The following is a 16495-nucleotide window of genomic DNA, read 5'->3' as shown; positions in this document are numbered from 1 at the left end:
GGCTCAACCAGATGCCATCTTCTCTCTGAAATGTTTCCTGATTCCTCATCCCCTTGCTCCCTGGAAGTGATAGCTTCTCATCAAATTCCCTTATTACTTTTTCTGGATTTCATTATCTTTGCCCTAGTTATTTGTGGGCGCGGTTTAGCTCCTTTTCCCCATTACGGTCTTTATGGGAAGGTTTTGTGGGATTGCTCATCCTTTATACGGGTATCACCTAGCACGGTGCCATGAACGTAGGAGGTGTTCAAGCGGTGTTTGTGGAGTGAAAGCACAAGAGACGTAGTTCTCATGAGGAAATCCAAGGAAAAAACCACGTGAGTCATTTCTCCAGACCAGGTCATCTTAATGAGACAAGTCCGTGGTTACTGGGGACCAGATGGAGGCAGTTTGGGCCACATAGAATATTCCTGAGCAGAGACAGGGTGTTAGCAGGGAAAGCAATGGATTCAAATCTAGCCAAGAGGGACCTGAATTTGTGAGGCATAGACACTAGCTGTCAACCACCCAGTTCTGAGTCACAGATCCAGACCTAAGAAAAGGACCTGTCTTTAGGCATGGCATTCTGTAAGCAGCAACCACCTACATCTCCTGGGTGTGGAACAAGGACCAAGTTCAGAGGGAAGCAGCAATTGTGTGGCCTTGACGTGGGAAGCAGAATGGACAATCATGGAGCAACTAAAGACTAGGAGAGATGATACAGGGGTCTCTCCAGAACCCCATCATCAGAGGGCTCAGGAACAAAGGAACTGGGAATCGTTCGAGTGTGTTTTAATGATCCTAAAAAATAAACAGAAAGGAAAGGCAAGACACCCTAACAGGGAAAGGGAAAGTAGGGATGAGAAAATTATCTTACCACTTGAGTGCATTACTGAGTCTTTACAAACCAGGAGGAAGGGATGGGAGACCCAGAAAAGTCACCCAGCCTCACTTTCACTGAGCCACAGCGGAAGACACATATACACACTTACATACACAAAGTTGGGTACAGAAATGTATTTCAGTCAACAAGGAAACAGGAGGGAAGGGGAGGAAGAGAGAGTGGGAAATAAAGGGAAAGGTAAGTCAATGGAGAGGTTGGTCCTAGGCAGAAACACAAACAAAATAAGCCATTAAGCATGGCTAAAAATACTTATAGCATCTCTTTTTGTAGTAGCAAACAATTGGAACCTAAGAGGTGCCCATCAAATTAGGGAATGTTGGAGAAGTTATGTTATATAAGTATGTTGGAATACTATTGTGTTATAAGAATGATGCAGGGGATGGCTTCAGAGAAACTTTAGAAAACTTGTATGAACGGACACAGAATGAAGGGAGCAGAACCCGGAGGAGAAAAATGTGTACAATAACAGCAGTATTGTAAAGACAAGCAACCTTGAAAGACTTAGGAGGTTTGATTGGGTTAATGACCAACTATGGTTCCAGAAGATTCATGATGAAATATGCCGCTTATCTCCTGTACAGAAATGACGGATTCCGAGTGCAAGTGAAACATTTTGTGGGGCATAGCCAATGGGAGCATTTCTTTTGCTTAACTATATGCTTGCAATGGGGTTTTGTTTTTTCTCAATTGGAAGGGGAAGAAATATGAGAGAGAAAGTGGATTTTTGTTCATTGGAAAGAAATTTCCAACAAAACGGAAAAACAAAATGAAGAAATTAATGAAAAGGAAGGACATTGACAGGGAATGCATCCAGCTCCCTGCCCTGTCTGCTGTTACTTGCTCCAACTGACTGAGGTACAGCTGTCTCCCTGGCTGGACTCCCAGGAGTATTCTCCCTCTAGCCCTACTTTTGTTAAAGGGTTTCATTTTCCTTTCAGCAAATGTGTAGGTCTTTGTGTCTATGCCTATGTGACTCGTGTGAATGTGCATATATGTTAAGAAGGAGCAGAACCATTAACAACTGGTTCTCATTTGACTAACCCCCCCCCCCCAGATAAAAATGTTATTAGAGAGCTTCAGGTCAGTCCCCTGTTGGTACTAAGCCAGAGACAACACCAGATAGTGCAGCCACTGCTGCCTTCCTGGAGTCAATTTCTGACTCCAGATTTCATTTAATAAACCCATTCATCACGAGCCATTCCAGGAAGGCTGACAAGCTGCAGAATGAGAACCGGAAACCTCTTAGACAGCAGGCCCTCCAGCCCATGTCCTGGGCCATGGACACAGCTCCTCTCTCTTCTCCCTTCCCCACAGTGTGGCCACTGATCAATGTTCTTGGGAGTGTGGTCAGGCTGGATTATGTAATTGCCAGTAAAGCACCTGCTGATGGGAAACCAAGTGTGAGGGCTGAGATCAGTGTTTCGTGCATCTTTTCATACAGCAGCTAATCCGACTTTGAAAAATGCTGCTGAGACATTCTCGCTCTTGCTCCAGTGAGAGTATTCTGGCTTTTTTTTTAGTCCTTGAGACAGTCCACGTTTGCCTTGGTTTCTCTCTTTGCAGCGGCTGCCGTGAAAGGAGGAATGATTTGCCAGTTGGTTTTGCTCAGGGTAAAATCATTCCAATATTTCATTTAACGCGGACATCTCAGGGACAAGCGTCCCCTCCCGAGGAAGGCCCCCTTCCAAAAGCAGCCCCAGCTCATGGGTGGAATTCTATTTGCTGGCTTAAATAAAAAGCCTTCTCGAGCCCAGCATTCATCTTGACATTCTCGCTGCTTCCTCCTCTGGAAGCAGTCTCTGTGTGGGGGCGGGTGTTAAAGTGCCGCTCAGCCTTTGGAGAGCTCCTTGGCACCTTCTTGTGGGGCACTGCCAACGTGTAGGCCTCCTCGCCGAAGCAGGCAGATCCAAAAGGGAAACTGGGGAGGAATTGGGCACAGACTGAAGTCGTGGTATCTGGACGCCCGGGTTTCTCTTGTCTGACTGACGACTGATTAAAAATGCACAACTAGTTGCTTTAGGGATCTCTCTTTATGAGAGTGACCAGTACACTCCTCTGTAGGATCGGATTTGCATACTGTTAGACATTTAAAGCCTGTCACAACCTAGCCTTAACCTTTTCTTCCTTATCACACATCACTTCTGTGTACTGGGATCACTCCTGGCACTTCCCTCAGTGCCCAGGTCACAGTAGGCACTTAATTATTGGGGAAATTAAACTGGGGAACTCAACTATTAAAGCACAGCTCTTTTACTTAACTAGCTGTGTGGCAACTCTCTTAATCTTTTTGGGTCTTGGATTCCCATCTAAAAAAGGGTTCGAGTGGAAACCAGTAGTCTGTCAGGTGGCTTCCAGGAACTGTCATCTTGGGCCTGCATGCTGGCCCAGAAGGTGTTCAGATGCCGGGTTTCCTGACTTTCCACCTAGATGTCTAGAACTGGGGAAAAGAAGTAAGAAAGGATGCTGTTTCAGTGATCTGAAAATCCAGAATAAATTCAGGGCTCATGAAAAAGCCCAGGAGCAGAGCTCCCTGATGAAGGTAAATTAGAAGCTTCTGCGTTCAGAGGTTGTTTCTTAACTTAACCATCTGCTTGCCCTGTGACTTCAAATAAGTTATTTTTCTTGTTTCATCATCTGTAAAATTGGAATTGTGAGGCTATTCCCAAATCATATAAGAGTAAAGGGAGAAAACTAACAAGCCTTACAAGGGTCTGTGGCTCAGGCAAGCCCTATCCTGATGAGATGACATGTTTATTTTTGACTTAAAAGAATCATTGATTTGGAATAAGATGAAATAAAGATGATGGTGGTGGTGGTCGTGGTGGTGATAACAAACATTTACATAGAAAGGGCAGACCAGATTTGAAGCCTAAAGTTATATTAGGGGCCAGTATCACATGGATCAGTATGCATCAGAATGTCTTTAACGAGGGAAATCAAAACAATGAAAACACCAGATCCAGATTAATTCCATGAGAACAAATGAATGCAAGCCAAGACTCATACACACGGGTCAAATAGGAGAATTCACTGTGAGGAAGTCAAGATGTAGACTGTCATCAAGAATGGACATGATAGGTAACTCTGAAAAGAAGATTAACAGTATATCAGATGCAAGAAAGACTTGTCAGCCACAGCAGTTTTTGCCTTGGCTCCTGCCCTGGAAAGAGCTGAGCCTAGACACTCACTGAGAAAGGCATTTGAAAATAACTGGTTGGAATGAGAAAACAATGAGAAGATGCAAAATAAGCCCTGCTTTCAAGGAACTTGCGTTTTTATAGTGGAAACTATATCTTAACCTTTATCCTCAAGCAACTTAAGGTTAATTTTTTCTTTGAAAGGTATTGAAACCATTCTCAAGACTTTGTTAATTCAGCCTTTTTATATTATTACCATGTACCAAAGAGCCACAATGGGCAACCCAGGGGCAAGGGAGCTTTCACGAGTGAAATCAGTTCAGTTGGTTGAGTCAAGAAACAGCCTCTGAACCCAGAAGAGGCTAATTATCTGGTCCGTCTCAGCAGCTCTGCACCTGGGCCTTCTCATAACCCCTGACATTTATTCTGGATGTTCAGACCACTGAAATGATGGACTAACTGCATCCTTTCTTACTACTCAGTGAATATTAGCTTGTTATGGCTAAACAAGTCTCCTTTAGTTAACTGTTTTGCTTGTTTTTATTCATTGTCTGGGCAAGAAGTACGTGGGCAGAGAAGTAATATAGTTCTTGACAGCTTCCCTTCCTTCATCTATGAGAGAGACAGAGACAGACAGACAGACACACTCTTCTATAACAACTTTAAAAAGCTTGTCAAACCAAATTCTTAGTATATATGCACCAAGTGACATCATCTAAACTCTTGAAGAAGATGTTAAAGGAATTACAGGAGGAAATAGTAAAGCTATACAAATGGGGGACTTCAACTTACCTGCCTCAGATTTAGACAAATCTAATTATAAAATAAACAAGAAATGAAAAAATTGAATGGAATTTTAGAAAAGTTAGATATGATAGCTTTATGGAGACTGTTGAATGGAAATAGAAAGCAATATGCTTTTTTATCTATACGTGCCATCTTTATAAAAATTGACCCTACTACATGGCATAAAACTATATGAACACAATTACAAAACACTTTTCATACAAATAAAAACAGATCTGAATAACTGGAAAAATATTAATTGCTCATGAGTAAACTGAGTCAATATACTAAATTTGCTACCCAAATTAATTCACTTATTCAATTCTGTTCTGATCAAGCCACCAAATGATTACTTTATAGAACAAAGAGAATAACAAAATTCATACAAAGGAACAAAAGGCCAAAACTGTAAAGGGAATTAATGAAAAAAGGAGGAACAACTAAGTGGTACAGTGGATGGGTCACCAGCCCTGAAGTCAGGAGGATCTGAGTCTAAAACTGACCTTGACACTTACTATGTGACTCTGGGCAAGTCATTTTTTTACATTTATATTTTCTACTTTATTGAAATATAGTTACTTTTGAAATGGTAGGGATTCAATGCCCTGTATCTTTTCTCATTTTTCTTTTTTTAGTTTTTATTTTCAAAATACATGCAAAGATACTCTTTAACATTTATCCTTGCAAAACATTGTACGAAATTCTTTTCTCCTTCCCTTCTCACCACCCTCTCCCCTCGATAGCAAGAAATCCAATATATGTTTAACATGTGCAATTCTTTTATACACACCTCCACAATTATCATTTCACAAGAAAAATCAGATCAAAAAGGGAATAAATGAGAAAGAAAAAGAAAAGAAAAGAAAAAGCAAGCAAACAACAACAACCAAAAGTGAAAACACCATGTTGTGATTCACACAGTCCCCACAGTCCTCTCTCTGGATGCAGATTGCCTTGCCAAAAAAAATGGTAAAGGAAAAAAGTGTGGACTGGAAAGTAGTATGGTGGAAACTAGGCATAAACCAGCATCTCACTTCATGAACTCAAAATAGACACGTGATTTAGACATAAAGGATGACAACATCAACAAATAAGGGGAACAAGGAAGAAATTACTTGTCAGATCTATCAGGGGAAGAGGTCATGACCGAACAAAAGATAATATTGAGTTTCACAAAGGGCAAAAAAGATAATTTTAATTACATAACATTAAAACCGTTTTATACAAACAAAACCAATACAGCCAAAAAAAATTAGAAGAAAAGCAGGAAATTGGGGAAGAGAGGAATTTTGCAGTCAGTCTTTCTGATAAATGTAATTTCTCAAATATATATGGAATTGAGCCAAATTTATAAAAATAAGAGGCTTTCACTAATTAATTAATTAATTAATAGTCAAAGAATATGGAACGGCAGTTTTTGGAGGAAGAAGTCAAAGCTCTCAAAAGTCTTATAAAATCCTCTAAAACACCAATAATTAGAGGAATGCAAGTTAAAACAATTCTGAGCTACCACCTCATACCCATCAGATTGGCTAAGATGACAGAAAAGGAGAATAACATTCTGGGGGGTTGTAAAGAAATAGTTACACTAATGCACTCTTGGTGGAGGGGTGAACTAGCCTAACCATCCTGGAGGTCAACTTGAAACTATGCTCAAAGGTTTATAACAACAATACTATTACTATTTATATCCCAAGGAGATCAAAGGAGAAGGGAAAATATCCATGTTTAGAAGCAAATTTAGAGCAGTTCTTTTTGTGGTTGCAAAAAATTGGAAACTGAGGGGAAGCTCATTAACTGAGGAATGGCTGAACAAGTTATGGTATGTGAATATGATAGAACACATAAATGCCATAGGAAATGATGAAGCAAATGGCTTCAAAACAAAACCTTGGGAAGACATATGAAATGATGCAAAATGAAGTGAGCAGAATAGGAGAACAATCTACAGTAACAGCAATAGTGTAAAGATAATCAACTGTGAAAGACTTAGTAACTCTGATCAATACAATGATCCACCACAATCAAGAGGAGTCATGATGTAAAATTCTGTCATCCTCCAGATAGAGAACTAATGGATTCTAAGTCCAAATTAAAGCAATTTCTCTTTATTTTCCTTGCTATTTTCCCCTAGAATATGGCTGATAAAAATGTAGTTTAAATAATTTTGTATGTATACTGGTTAGAATATTCCTTGCCTTCTCAATAAGTGAAGGAGAGAGTGAAAGGAGTGAGAAAATTTGAAACTGAAAATGAAAGTGCAATTTTAAATGCATTTTAAGTGAAAATCAATTCACCTTTCTTGGCTTCCTTTTCCTTTGTATGAAGAGATCAGACTAGATGACCTCTAAAAGTCCCTTTTAGTCTATAATCCTGGGTCATTTATCTTTATCTCGCCAGTGTGAGGAAAAGAAGGAGCAATTCCCTGAATTATCCCCATTTTCCGAGAAGAAAGGAAGAGTCTTAGCAGATTCAGGTTTCCCATGGTATCCTTCTACGTCCCCATTCTCAGCTCAACAGAGAGTTAAGAACAGTGAACCATTTAAAGAGAATTGGGGATTTTCACATGAAAGATGTTGTATAAATATAGCCATTTGTCTTGATAAACTCTGCAAATTTCTCTTCCTTCCAGGCTGTCAGAAAATCTTTTAGCAAACCTTAGGCCTTAGCCATGTGAAAAAGGGATCAAGGGACTGAAATGCAACAGCTTGGAATCATGAGAGAAGCATTGAATTTTCAGAGAACCTGACTTCAAATCTTAATTATGTAGAGTGCATGACTTAGAGTTAAGAAGACCCAGTTCAAATCTAGCCTCAGACACTTACTTGCTGTGTGACTCTGGGCAAGTTACTTGATCTCCCTTAGCCTCAGTTGCTTTATATGTAATATTGGGACAATAAGAGCACCTGCCTTCTAGGCTAATAAGTGGATTAAATGGGATAGCATGTGGAAAGGACTTTGCAAACCTTAAAAGTGCTATATAAATGCATCATGTTTTTATTTTTACTAACAATAATAACTGTAGTAGTAATAGTAATATAAATGTATCAAACACCTGATATTTCTTTTTCTTATTTTCTTCATCTGTCAAAAAATAAGATTGAACTCTATGGCCTTTAAGGTCTCTTGGACCTCTAATTCAATGAAATTCAGTTCATAAGAATTTGCTACATGTAATGTACTCTTCTGAACTCTAAGTATACAAAGACCAAAAAGGAAACTGTTCCTAACCTCAAGGGACTTATATGCAAGTAGGGAAGGCTCCAACAGCTATACTTGTTTTGTGGATAAGCATCAACAACTGGGGAGTGAGATCAGGAAATGCTCCTTGTATAAGATGGTCCCTGAGCTGAACCTTAAAGGAAGTTTTGGATTCCAAGAGAAATCACTGAAGAGAAGAATGTTTTCAGTCTAGAAGAGAACCTATGCAAAGATCCGAAGCAAGAGGGAAAATTCCAAGTTCGGGGATTAGCAAACTAGCCAGTGTCATTGGAGAAGAGAATATATGAATGAGAAGGGCTTTAAATGCCAAACAAAAGAAATATTTTATAGGAGAGGGAACAGGGAATCACTAGAGTTTCTTGAGAAAGAAAGTTTACACTTAAATATAAATTTTGTCTTGTGGAGGCTATATTGTAGAGGAAAAAGGTTTGAAGAGAGAGGAAATGTGGCTTTTCAGCCCCTTGATCTTTACTATTAAGAGTGGTTCCTAAGTGTAATCTTCCCCCTTCCCATTTCTCCCATCATTCTCTTGCCTCTGATTCTGTCTCTGTCTGTCTCTCTGTGTGTCTTTGTCTCTCTGTCCCTGTCTCTGTCTATTTCTCTTTTCCCCTCTTCTTTTTTTTCCTCTACTATCTTTCTCTATCCTTTCCTTTGATGAATACCTCTCATTGAAGTGACCTGTCACCACACAAAACATCGATTTGGAGAAAAGATATTCAAAGAACAGGAATTGACTATGATACACTGCCTAGTATTGATAACTAGTGATAATCCTCTGCGTGCAAAGATCTTTCCAAACCCAAATCTGAGCCATCATCACTGTTGTTCTTAACACCATTTCCATTTTCTTTTCCCTCCTCCTTTTTCTCTTTCTCCTCCTTCTCCTCTTCCTTGTAAAATATTCCAATCTGCAGGATTCCAGAATTTCCAAATTTGAGTTCCTCCTCCTTTCTTTCCATTCTCTTTCAGGAATGGGCCTATACCTACGCCCAGCAGATCTGCCAGCAGCAACTGTGCTTATCGGTACATATGCTTTTCCCTGGTTCTCAAGTGCAGCTTTCTCCTTGCAAAGAAGGAGATGATAAACAGGTGAGGATCAAGTGGGCCTATTACAGGGCCCAAGACCAATACTTCAAGATATCAAGTTCTATAAATGAACTTTGGTCATAGGTTTGGGAGAAGAAGAGGAAGGAAAGAAAATTACAATATCAGAAAAGGAAAGGGAGAAAATAAACTCATGGGACATGCTACAGATAATCACCCACCAAAGCCAGATTTCAAAAAACTGAGGAGAGAAAGGAAGGGCAGCAAGTGTAGACAACTTTTTCAATCACTTTGACCAAGAATGGGAAGGGAGATGTCCATAACTTGGGGGAATTATAGGGCCTAGTGAGGGTATTTTAGGAATTATAGAGGCTCAGACATGTTTGAAGGTAGTAAGAAAGGAACCAATAGATGGAGAGAGATTGAAGATTAGAGAGACAATGATTGAGGTCTCAATCTGCCAGAGAAAGTGGGAAGAGATAGTATCAAAGGTGCGTGTAGAAAAAATTGGTTTTAGAAAGAAGGACCGTCTCATTATTAGAGTCTAGGAAAAAGGAAGAATAATCAGAATCGGTTCAGAGTCTTAAAATGAAGAAAACAGAAGGAGCTCAAGGTGAAAGACTGGTTTTCTCAGTAAAGCAGGATAAGAAGTCCTTAGCTGAGGGGTGGGGAAGGTGAGAGATGGGAAGCTTCGGGAGAAAAGAGGTTTAGGGCAGCTTTTGTGGGTGATGTCATAAGGACATCTGGGTTAAAATTCTACCCTCTGAATAATGGTGGCTTGGTGACTAAGTCATTTCACCACTCAGTGGCTAGGCAACCAGAGTTTTAAATTACTGAATAGTTGCTGACCTACATTGCTACATGGAGTTGTTTATACCGGTGGTGTAAGACTTCACTAGAAATGGGGGCCACTAAACCATAAGGATCTCTGCTCTTCACTTTTTCTCCCTAGCCATTGTCTCTCTCTTTTTACATTTTTATTTATTTTATTTCTAATTTATAGAATTTATTTTATTTCTATTTATAGAATTTATAGAATAAAACAAATTATTAAATAAATAAGTCATTTTTACTATTATAAAGACCCAAATTACCTACAAAGGACACATGAAAAAAGATGCTATTCAAAGAAAACAGTGATAGAATTGTGTATAGAATTGGTATGTATTTATATATATATATATATATATATATATATACATATATATATACACACACACACACACATGCTCATGTATATGTACATACAGACATATGTGTATATCTATATCTAAATCTAGATATTTGTGTCTAACGGTGTCATATCTAGGTGGGAAGAAAAAATAGAAATTTACCTGCTGCTCCCATTTTGACTTAGAAAACTACCTATTAACTTTAACTATGTTCTATGTAGTTTTATCTCTTTTAAAAATATTTCCCAATTACATTTTAATCTGGTTCTAGTTGTAATTGGGCCTTGTGTTTGGCATCTCTGCCCTACACCAATAAAATTACAGATCCAACCACTCCTTCCCACCCACCCCCAAAATGGAGAATAGTAACATTCATCTGACTAACCTAATAGGGTCAGAAACTGGAAACTGGATATAAATGTGTTGTTATCATGCCGTAGTTCTGTATTCAACCAGCTTACGATAGATACAAATAGATATCAGAAGGCTTGGTATTCTGGTACTTAATGCTATACTAATATACAGGTGATGTTTTATGCCTCCTGGTTCCTCCACAGCATAAAATGTATCTGCTCATCCGGATCAGTGTGGGCTGTAACTCATCTTGATTCTGGCACCAAGTGACCTTTGGGAAACCAATCTTTCAGTCCCCCATTTCCTGACCCCGCATGGAGAAAGCTCATCATTGCCAGCCATACCCACCGTCTCCATATCTCAGGGCATGTAAAGGGTGTTGGATTTGAATGTTGAGTACCTAGGTTCGCCACCTTCTGCACCACTTAATGCCTAGGTGCTCTTGGGAAATCACACATTTCTAAGTCTGCTTTCTTATCTGTAACATGAGGAGGTTGGATTAGGTGATTCCCAGAGTTTTGGGTCTAAATCAGTTCTCCTCCCCACCCCCATCCATGCACTCACTGATATAAAATTACTTTAAATGTTTTTGCAAATTATTTTCCACCCCCCAAGCCTATTCTCAGGTCAGAGATCTTCTCCTAATAAGCTTTCCTGGAAGACATATTGACTTATATACGTGTGTGTTTTAATTTAAAAAAAAAAAAAAAAAAGGAAAACAAGAACCCACACTTGCCTGAGCAATTAGTTGCCACTTTATTATTGTGTGAGATCAATTCCCTAGAAGGTCCTAGCCATATACCTTAAGCATTTTTTATTAGGCCATCACTCATGGAGTTGTTGATAGGGAAAGGGCTATTAGTCAGCAAGTTCTCAGCTCATTCTCTTTCCTCCTTGCTTTTACCAGCGATGGGCCAAGTATGGTCCCCGAATCAAGCACATGGCCTCCCGCCTCTGCCTAGATACAGACATAATGGGAGACGGCACTGAGGACAGCAGGGAGATGGTCATCAACCCTTGTGAGACGTCGGTCATGAGCCAGCGCTGGGACATGGTGTTCTCGTGACCAGAGCTTCCTGGGCAGACCCAGCAGGAAGCAGCTCTGGACAGGCACGAAACACCTGCCCAGAAGGGGACAACTCAAGGCGTGGCAAGCTGAGAGAGGCTAGGAAGGCCTCCTGGCGTGGAAGGCAGAGACAGAGCCACGTGCAGACCAGAGGAGTGGCCCTCTTGGTCTGACGGAGGAAGGGACGCCTGCTGAGCGGCGCCTCAGAGACCACAAGCTACGGGGGCCCTGTTCTCCCCCACAATGGGGCTCCTTCCAGCACAAGCTGGTGCCTTCTCCTGGTCCGGGAGTGAGTGAGTGTGTGTGTGTGTGAGAGAGAGACAGACAGACAGACAGACAGAGAGCCAGTTGGAAGCTGCACATTTGTTGTTTTTTCTTTTATTTTCCCTTTGTAACAGAAACAGAGCCAATGGGAAGACCTCTGGGCGTCTTCTGGCTGCCATGACACCAGAGAGGAGGAGCAGAACCGTTTGCAGACCAAATAAAGACTATTAGAAGTCAGCAGATTCTCTTTGTATATATGAGCAAAGCTTTGACTTGTGCTAAGAAAAGATGTTGTTAATACAGTAAAATGTCCATTTGCCAGAATATTCTGGGAATGGGATCTTGTAATTAATTGGATCTGGTTTCCTGCCTTAGTAAAGAGACTATATTCTGTTTAGTAATTAAGTCTGCTGAGTATAATTAAAACTCCCTTGGGTTCAGAAAGACCTCTGGTACACATGGTCCTCACAAGGAACTTCAATCAATTAATCAACATGCATTTATCAAATGCCTACTATATAGGCACTCTCCTAGGTTCTGGAAATACAAAGGCAAAATCCTGCGTATAAGGACCTTATATTTCATCAGGAAACGTGAATACATATATCTACATACCAAATAGATACCAGGTAAATTTTTATAGGGAAGGGGCACTGTAGGTAGGAGATCAGGAAAAGATAAACACGGAAAATGGCACTTAAGCTGAGCTCTGAAGGATATTAGGGATTCTGAAGAAAAGGCAGAGGAGAGAGACAGACAGAGAGACAGAGAGAGAGAGAGCAAAAATGGAGAATGGGAATCGGAATGGAGTATGTTGGGAAGCAATAGGAAGACCAGCTCTTCCTGTGTGCAGAAGGGAAGAATGTTTAATTAATTAGGTAGGATTATAGATGTTGAAAATCCAAAATGAGGTCGGGAAGAGTTAGACATGATTAAGATGAGTGAACAACAAAAAATAGATAATGAAGTTACAAGCTTAGGATGGCCTGATCTTATGACAGCTCTAGGACATTACTTGGTAAATCCCAATGACTTGCATCTGGGTGTATATATATGTGTGTAGGTATATTACATTGTGTTGTGTGTTATATGTATATGTCTATATATGCACATATACTTCACTCAACAAACCCCAAATAATTTAAAATATATTTATATATGTGTATGTATGCCCATGTTAATATATTCACTATAAGTACACATATTTAATAATTTAGCTATATACATATATGTGTGCTATGATTTTTTTTCAAATTAGTTGGATTTGTTGAGTGCAGGTATTTTTGTACATGTGCTCTGGGAAGTGAATAAGGTTCTAATATCTGATATCCTGGGTCTTCAAAGTGCCTTTCAAACAAGGTCTAATGGACCTCAATTTGTTTCCTTTCCCTTGAGTCGGGACATAGGAAAGAGTAGAATATAGTGAAAACTAAATGGAATACTGTGCTGGAATATACTACATCGGGCCCATGGTCCAAAAAGTTTATAAGTCTAAGACCATCTGTCCATTGCAGGGATTAGCAAATGTAGCCAGAGGGCCAAATCTGGCCAGCTGTGTATATTTTCATACAGCCCATCCAGCTAAGAATAGTTTTTACATTTTAAAATAAAATTTTATTGTATTTTAAAATGTAGTGATAATTCTTAATCGGAAGGCCTTTCAAAAACTGGCTGCACCAGATTTGGCCCCTAGACCACAGTTTACCAGAGCCCTGATTTAGTCCAATCTCCTCCCTCTTTTTACAGATGAAGAAACTGAGCCAACATTTTCTTGTTTGTTCATTAGAAATTAGAGAGCTAATCATTGCGTAATACAAGGCAGAGGTCAATACTAGAGGCAGGTGAGCAGGATTTGTGAAGTTAATAAATACAGGATTTTAAGCATTCTAATGTTCTCCACCAGGTATGTGAGATGTTTTGAGCCTTAAATGGTGATGACATTGAATGGGACTGAGTTTTTGAAGACCAAGAGGTTCACAAGGGTTTGGAAAAGAAGAACAAATAGAACTGCTATTGGAGCCTCAGATCTTAGGAACTAAGCTTGGCTTTGTGTGTGAGAGAGAGAGGGGAATGAAGGAAGGAAGAAGGGAAGGAAGCAAGAAGGTAAGGAAAAAGGGAAAGGAGCAAGAAAGGAAGGAAGGATGGAAAGAAGGAAGGAAGCACGTATTAAAGCACTTACTATGCGGCAGGCACTGTACTAAGAGTTTTTGTGTTATTGTTCTCATTTGAAGTTTAAAGAAATTGAAACGGACAAGTTAAGTGACTTGGTCATACAATTAGTGTCTGAGGCTAGATGTGACTACAGAGTTAGCCTCTACCTATTTTCTGAGGTTGTTGTCCTTCATTCTCGAAGAGAACCATGTCACCAGGAAGATGATATCACTATGCAAGTGAATTGGATTGAAGTGAGGGAGAATGGCCAAGGTCCCCTTCCCTACTTTTTCCTCCAAAGCCATCTGAGTCCAGTGGCCAGACACAAATCAGGAGGAATGGAGATGGTCCTGAATGCAGTGTGAAATCTGGGCGTAGTTTTAAAAAGCTAAGGTCTCAGTTTGAGACTGTACCCATTCAGTGATTAAGGCTAGGTTGCAATTGAGACAAAGAATCTCCTCTTTCAACTATTAAAAAAAACTGCCAGCAGAAGAGAGGGGAAAAACTTTCATAAAATCTCTGAACGAAGTCATAGGTACATAGAGCTAGAGGTAAAGGGAACTCCAAAAGTCCAGTCCAACCTGACCATTTTACAAATAAGAATAAACAACAGCAGTGACTTGCTAAAGCCCTCTGCCTTCAGAGTCAATGTTCTTTTGATTTCAAGATTCATTAGACTATGAAATACTGCTTTGACCAGAAGCAAAGAAGGGGAGACTGAGAACCAAACAGAAAGGGACCTTTCTTGCATCTCCATGGACCTGGGACTTCTTTGGGCTAAGAGATAGCAAGATAGGAAAGTGACCGCTAGGGTTGGAGTTAGGGTAAGGGGGAATGAAGCAGGAAGAAATAGATTTCTGTTTTAAACTTTAACAGAGTAACGAGGTCACATGAGACTGTGTACCTGTGCAGCTTGCCTTATTTGCATATGGATTATACCTTCAGATGATGGATGGCCTCCAATGTTATACCACAGTGCACAGAACGGAGGAGAAATACTAAGGAGAGAAAGAGCTAGGATTTTTTTGTCTGGGCCCACAATGGTGTCAGCCAGTCACAGTGCCAGGATCATAGAATCTTACATTTGGAGTTTGAAGGGATCAGAGCTAACCCAACCAAATAAACAGTTATCAAGCACCTACTAGATGCCAGTTACTGAAATTCAAGTTTCAAGGCTCCCCTTTCCACCGTTTACAATGTTACCACTAGAAGACTGCATGAAACAAAGCATCATTTGCTATTCCCTCTCTGATATTACTTGTTTTATCCCATCCTGCTGAACCCAGTCTGGTCTCTACTCCGCGGCCTGAGCCTTGCCCGCTGTTTTTGTGAAGCTGGTGGTCTCCGGTTTAGCAGTCTGGCTCTCACTGCCTTTTCCTTTGGGCCATGGTTTTTCTTTATATTTAATTGCTATCAGTGACTGGTGGGGCTGGTCCCATTCCAGTGGGGTGGGCTTGAGTTGGGCAGGAGAAAGAGTTATTATCCTGCATTCTGAAGGATCACAGCCCCATCCACCTCTATCCCAGGATATCCCAAGATGGCAACAAGAAGCCAAGGCAAGAACCAAGCCAGAGGACCTCCTGAGGCTTTCCTTAGGGGTGTCCATTTTTATCATCACAGGTTAAATTCAGAACAAATGAGAGCAAATGATGCTTGGTGAAGTCATTCATCAAGGCTGAATTAACATTGAGTAGCTGGAGGCACCACAGTAATCAAAGTGACAGATAATTTGTACCTTTTCTTCCCAAGAGGGTCTTTTCAGATCTTCTAGCAGTAACACAAGGGTAAAAAAAACAAAAACAACAAAAACCTAATATCGAGGGTTTGTAATTGAGTGAAAATATCACGTTTTCTCTATTTAGGCTGATAGAGATCCAGCACTCAGGCCTAAGGTGCTGCAGCTCACATAGAAGAGAAGCAAGTTCTTTTGATCTAGGGCCTGCTCCTCAAACATTATAGGTCAAGAGCACTATTTAATCAGTTCATCCGAGTACCCTGGGGAAAATTAATTCATGTTAACCAAACTCTAAAGAAACAGATTTGTAAGCCAGAATGTCAATTTAATAATTTACAATGGGGAATATACCTGACTAACAAAATGGAATGCTAATGACTAAGCTTTGAGGCACTCCTTCCAGCAGATAGTCTGCTTAAGAATATAAATCATTTATCCAATTCAACAATAACCATGTGTCTACTCTGAGAAAGCACTGTACTGAGCAAAACCAGGGGGCCTCCGTTTCTTCATCTGTTAGATAAGGGATGGATTAGATAATTTTTAAGTCTGCTCTAGATCTAGAATCCTCATGAAACTCCTCTTTAGGGAGAGCTCTCTTCTGGACTCTAAGAGTCAGCTCTCTTATAAAATCCCAAAGCTGCCTTTCTTCGATATGTAGTGTGTTCTCAATATATCTCT

General features: G+C 40.2%; 1 protein-coding gene across 2 annotated transcripts in view; it reads left to right on the top strand.

Annotated features, from left to right (window-relative positions):
• The window catches only part of GALNT14 (polypeptide N-acetylgalactosaminyltransferase 14), a 295893-nt gene extending 283564 nt beyond the window's left edge, over positions 1 to 12329 (top strand). For both annotated transcript variants that reach the window (XM_074288126.1, XM_074288127.1), the window contains exons 14-15: positions 8998 to 9117; positions 11506 to 12329. In XM_074288126.1, coding sequence (XP_074144227.1) covers positions 8998 to 9117; positions 11506 to 11664 — 279 coding nt within the window. In that variant the 3' untranslated portion in view covers positions 11665 to 12329. The remainder of the gene's footprint in view (positions 1 to 8997; positions 9118 to 11505) is intronic.
• Positions 12330 to 16495: the final 4166 nt, after the last annotated feature.

The sequence above is a fragment of the Sminthopsis crassicaudata genome, chromosome 2, assembly GCF_048593235.1.
Source record: "Sminthopsis crassicaudata isolate SCR6 chromosome 2, ASM4859323v1, whole genome shotgun sequence".
NCBI lineage: Eukaryota > Metazoa > Chordata > Mammalia > Dasyuromorphia > Dasyuridae > Sminthopsis > Sminthopsis crassicaudata.
The sequence above is the reverse complement of the archived record's forward strand: the minus strand, read 5'-3'. Positions and strand labels throughout refer to the sequence as shown.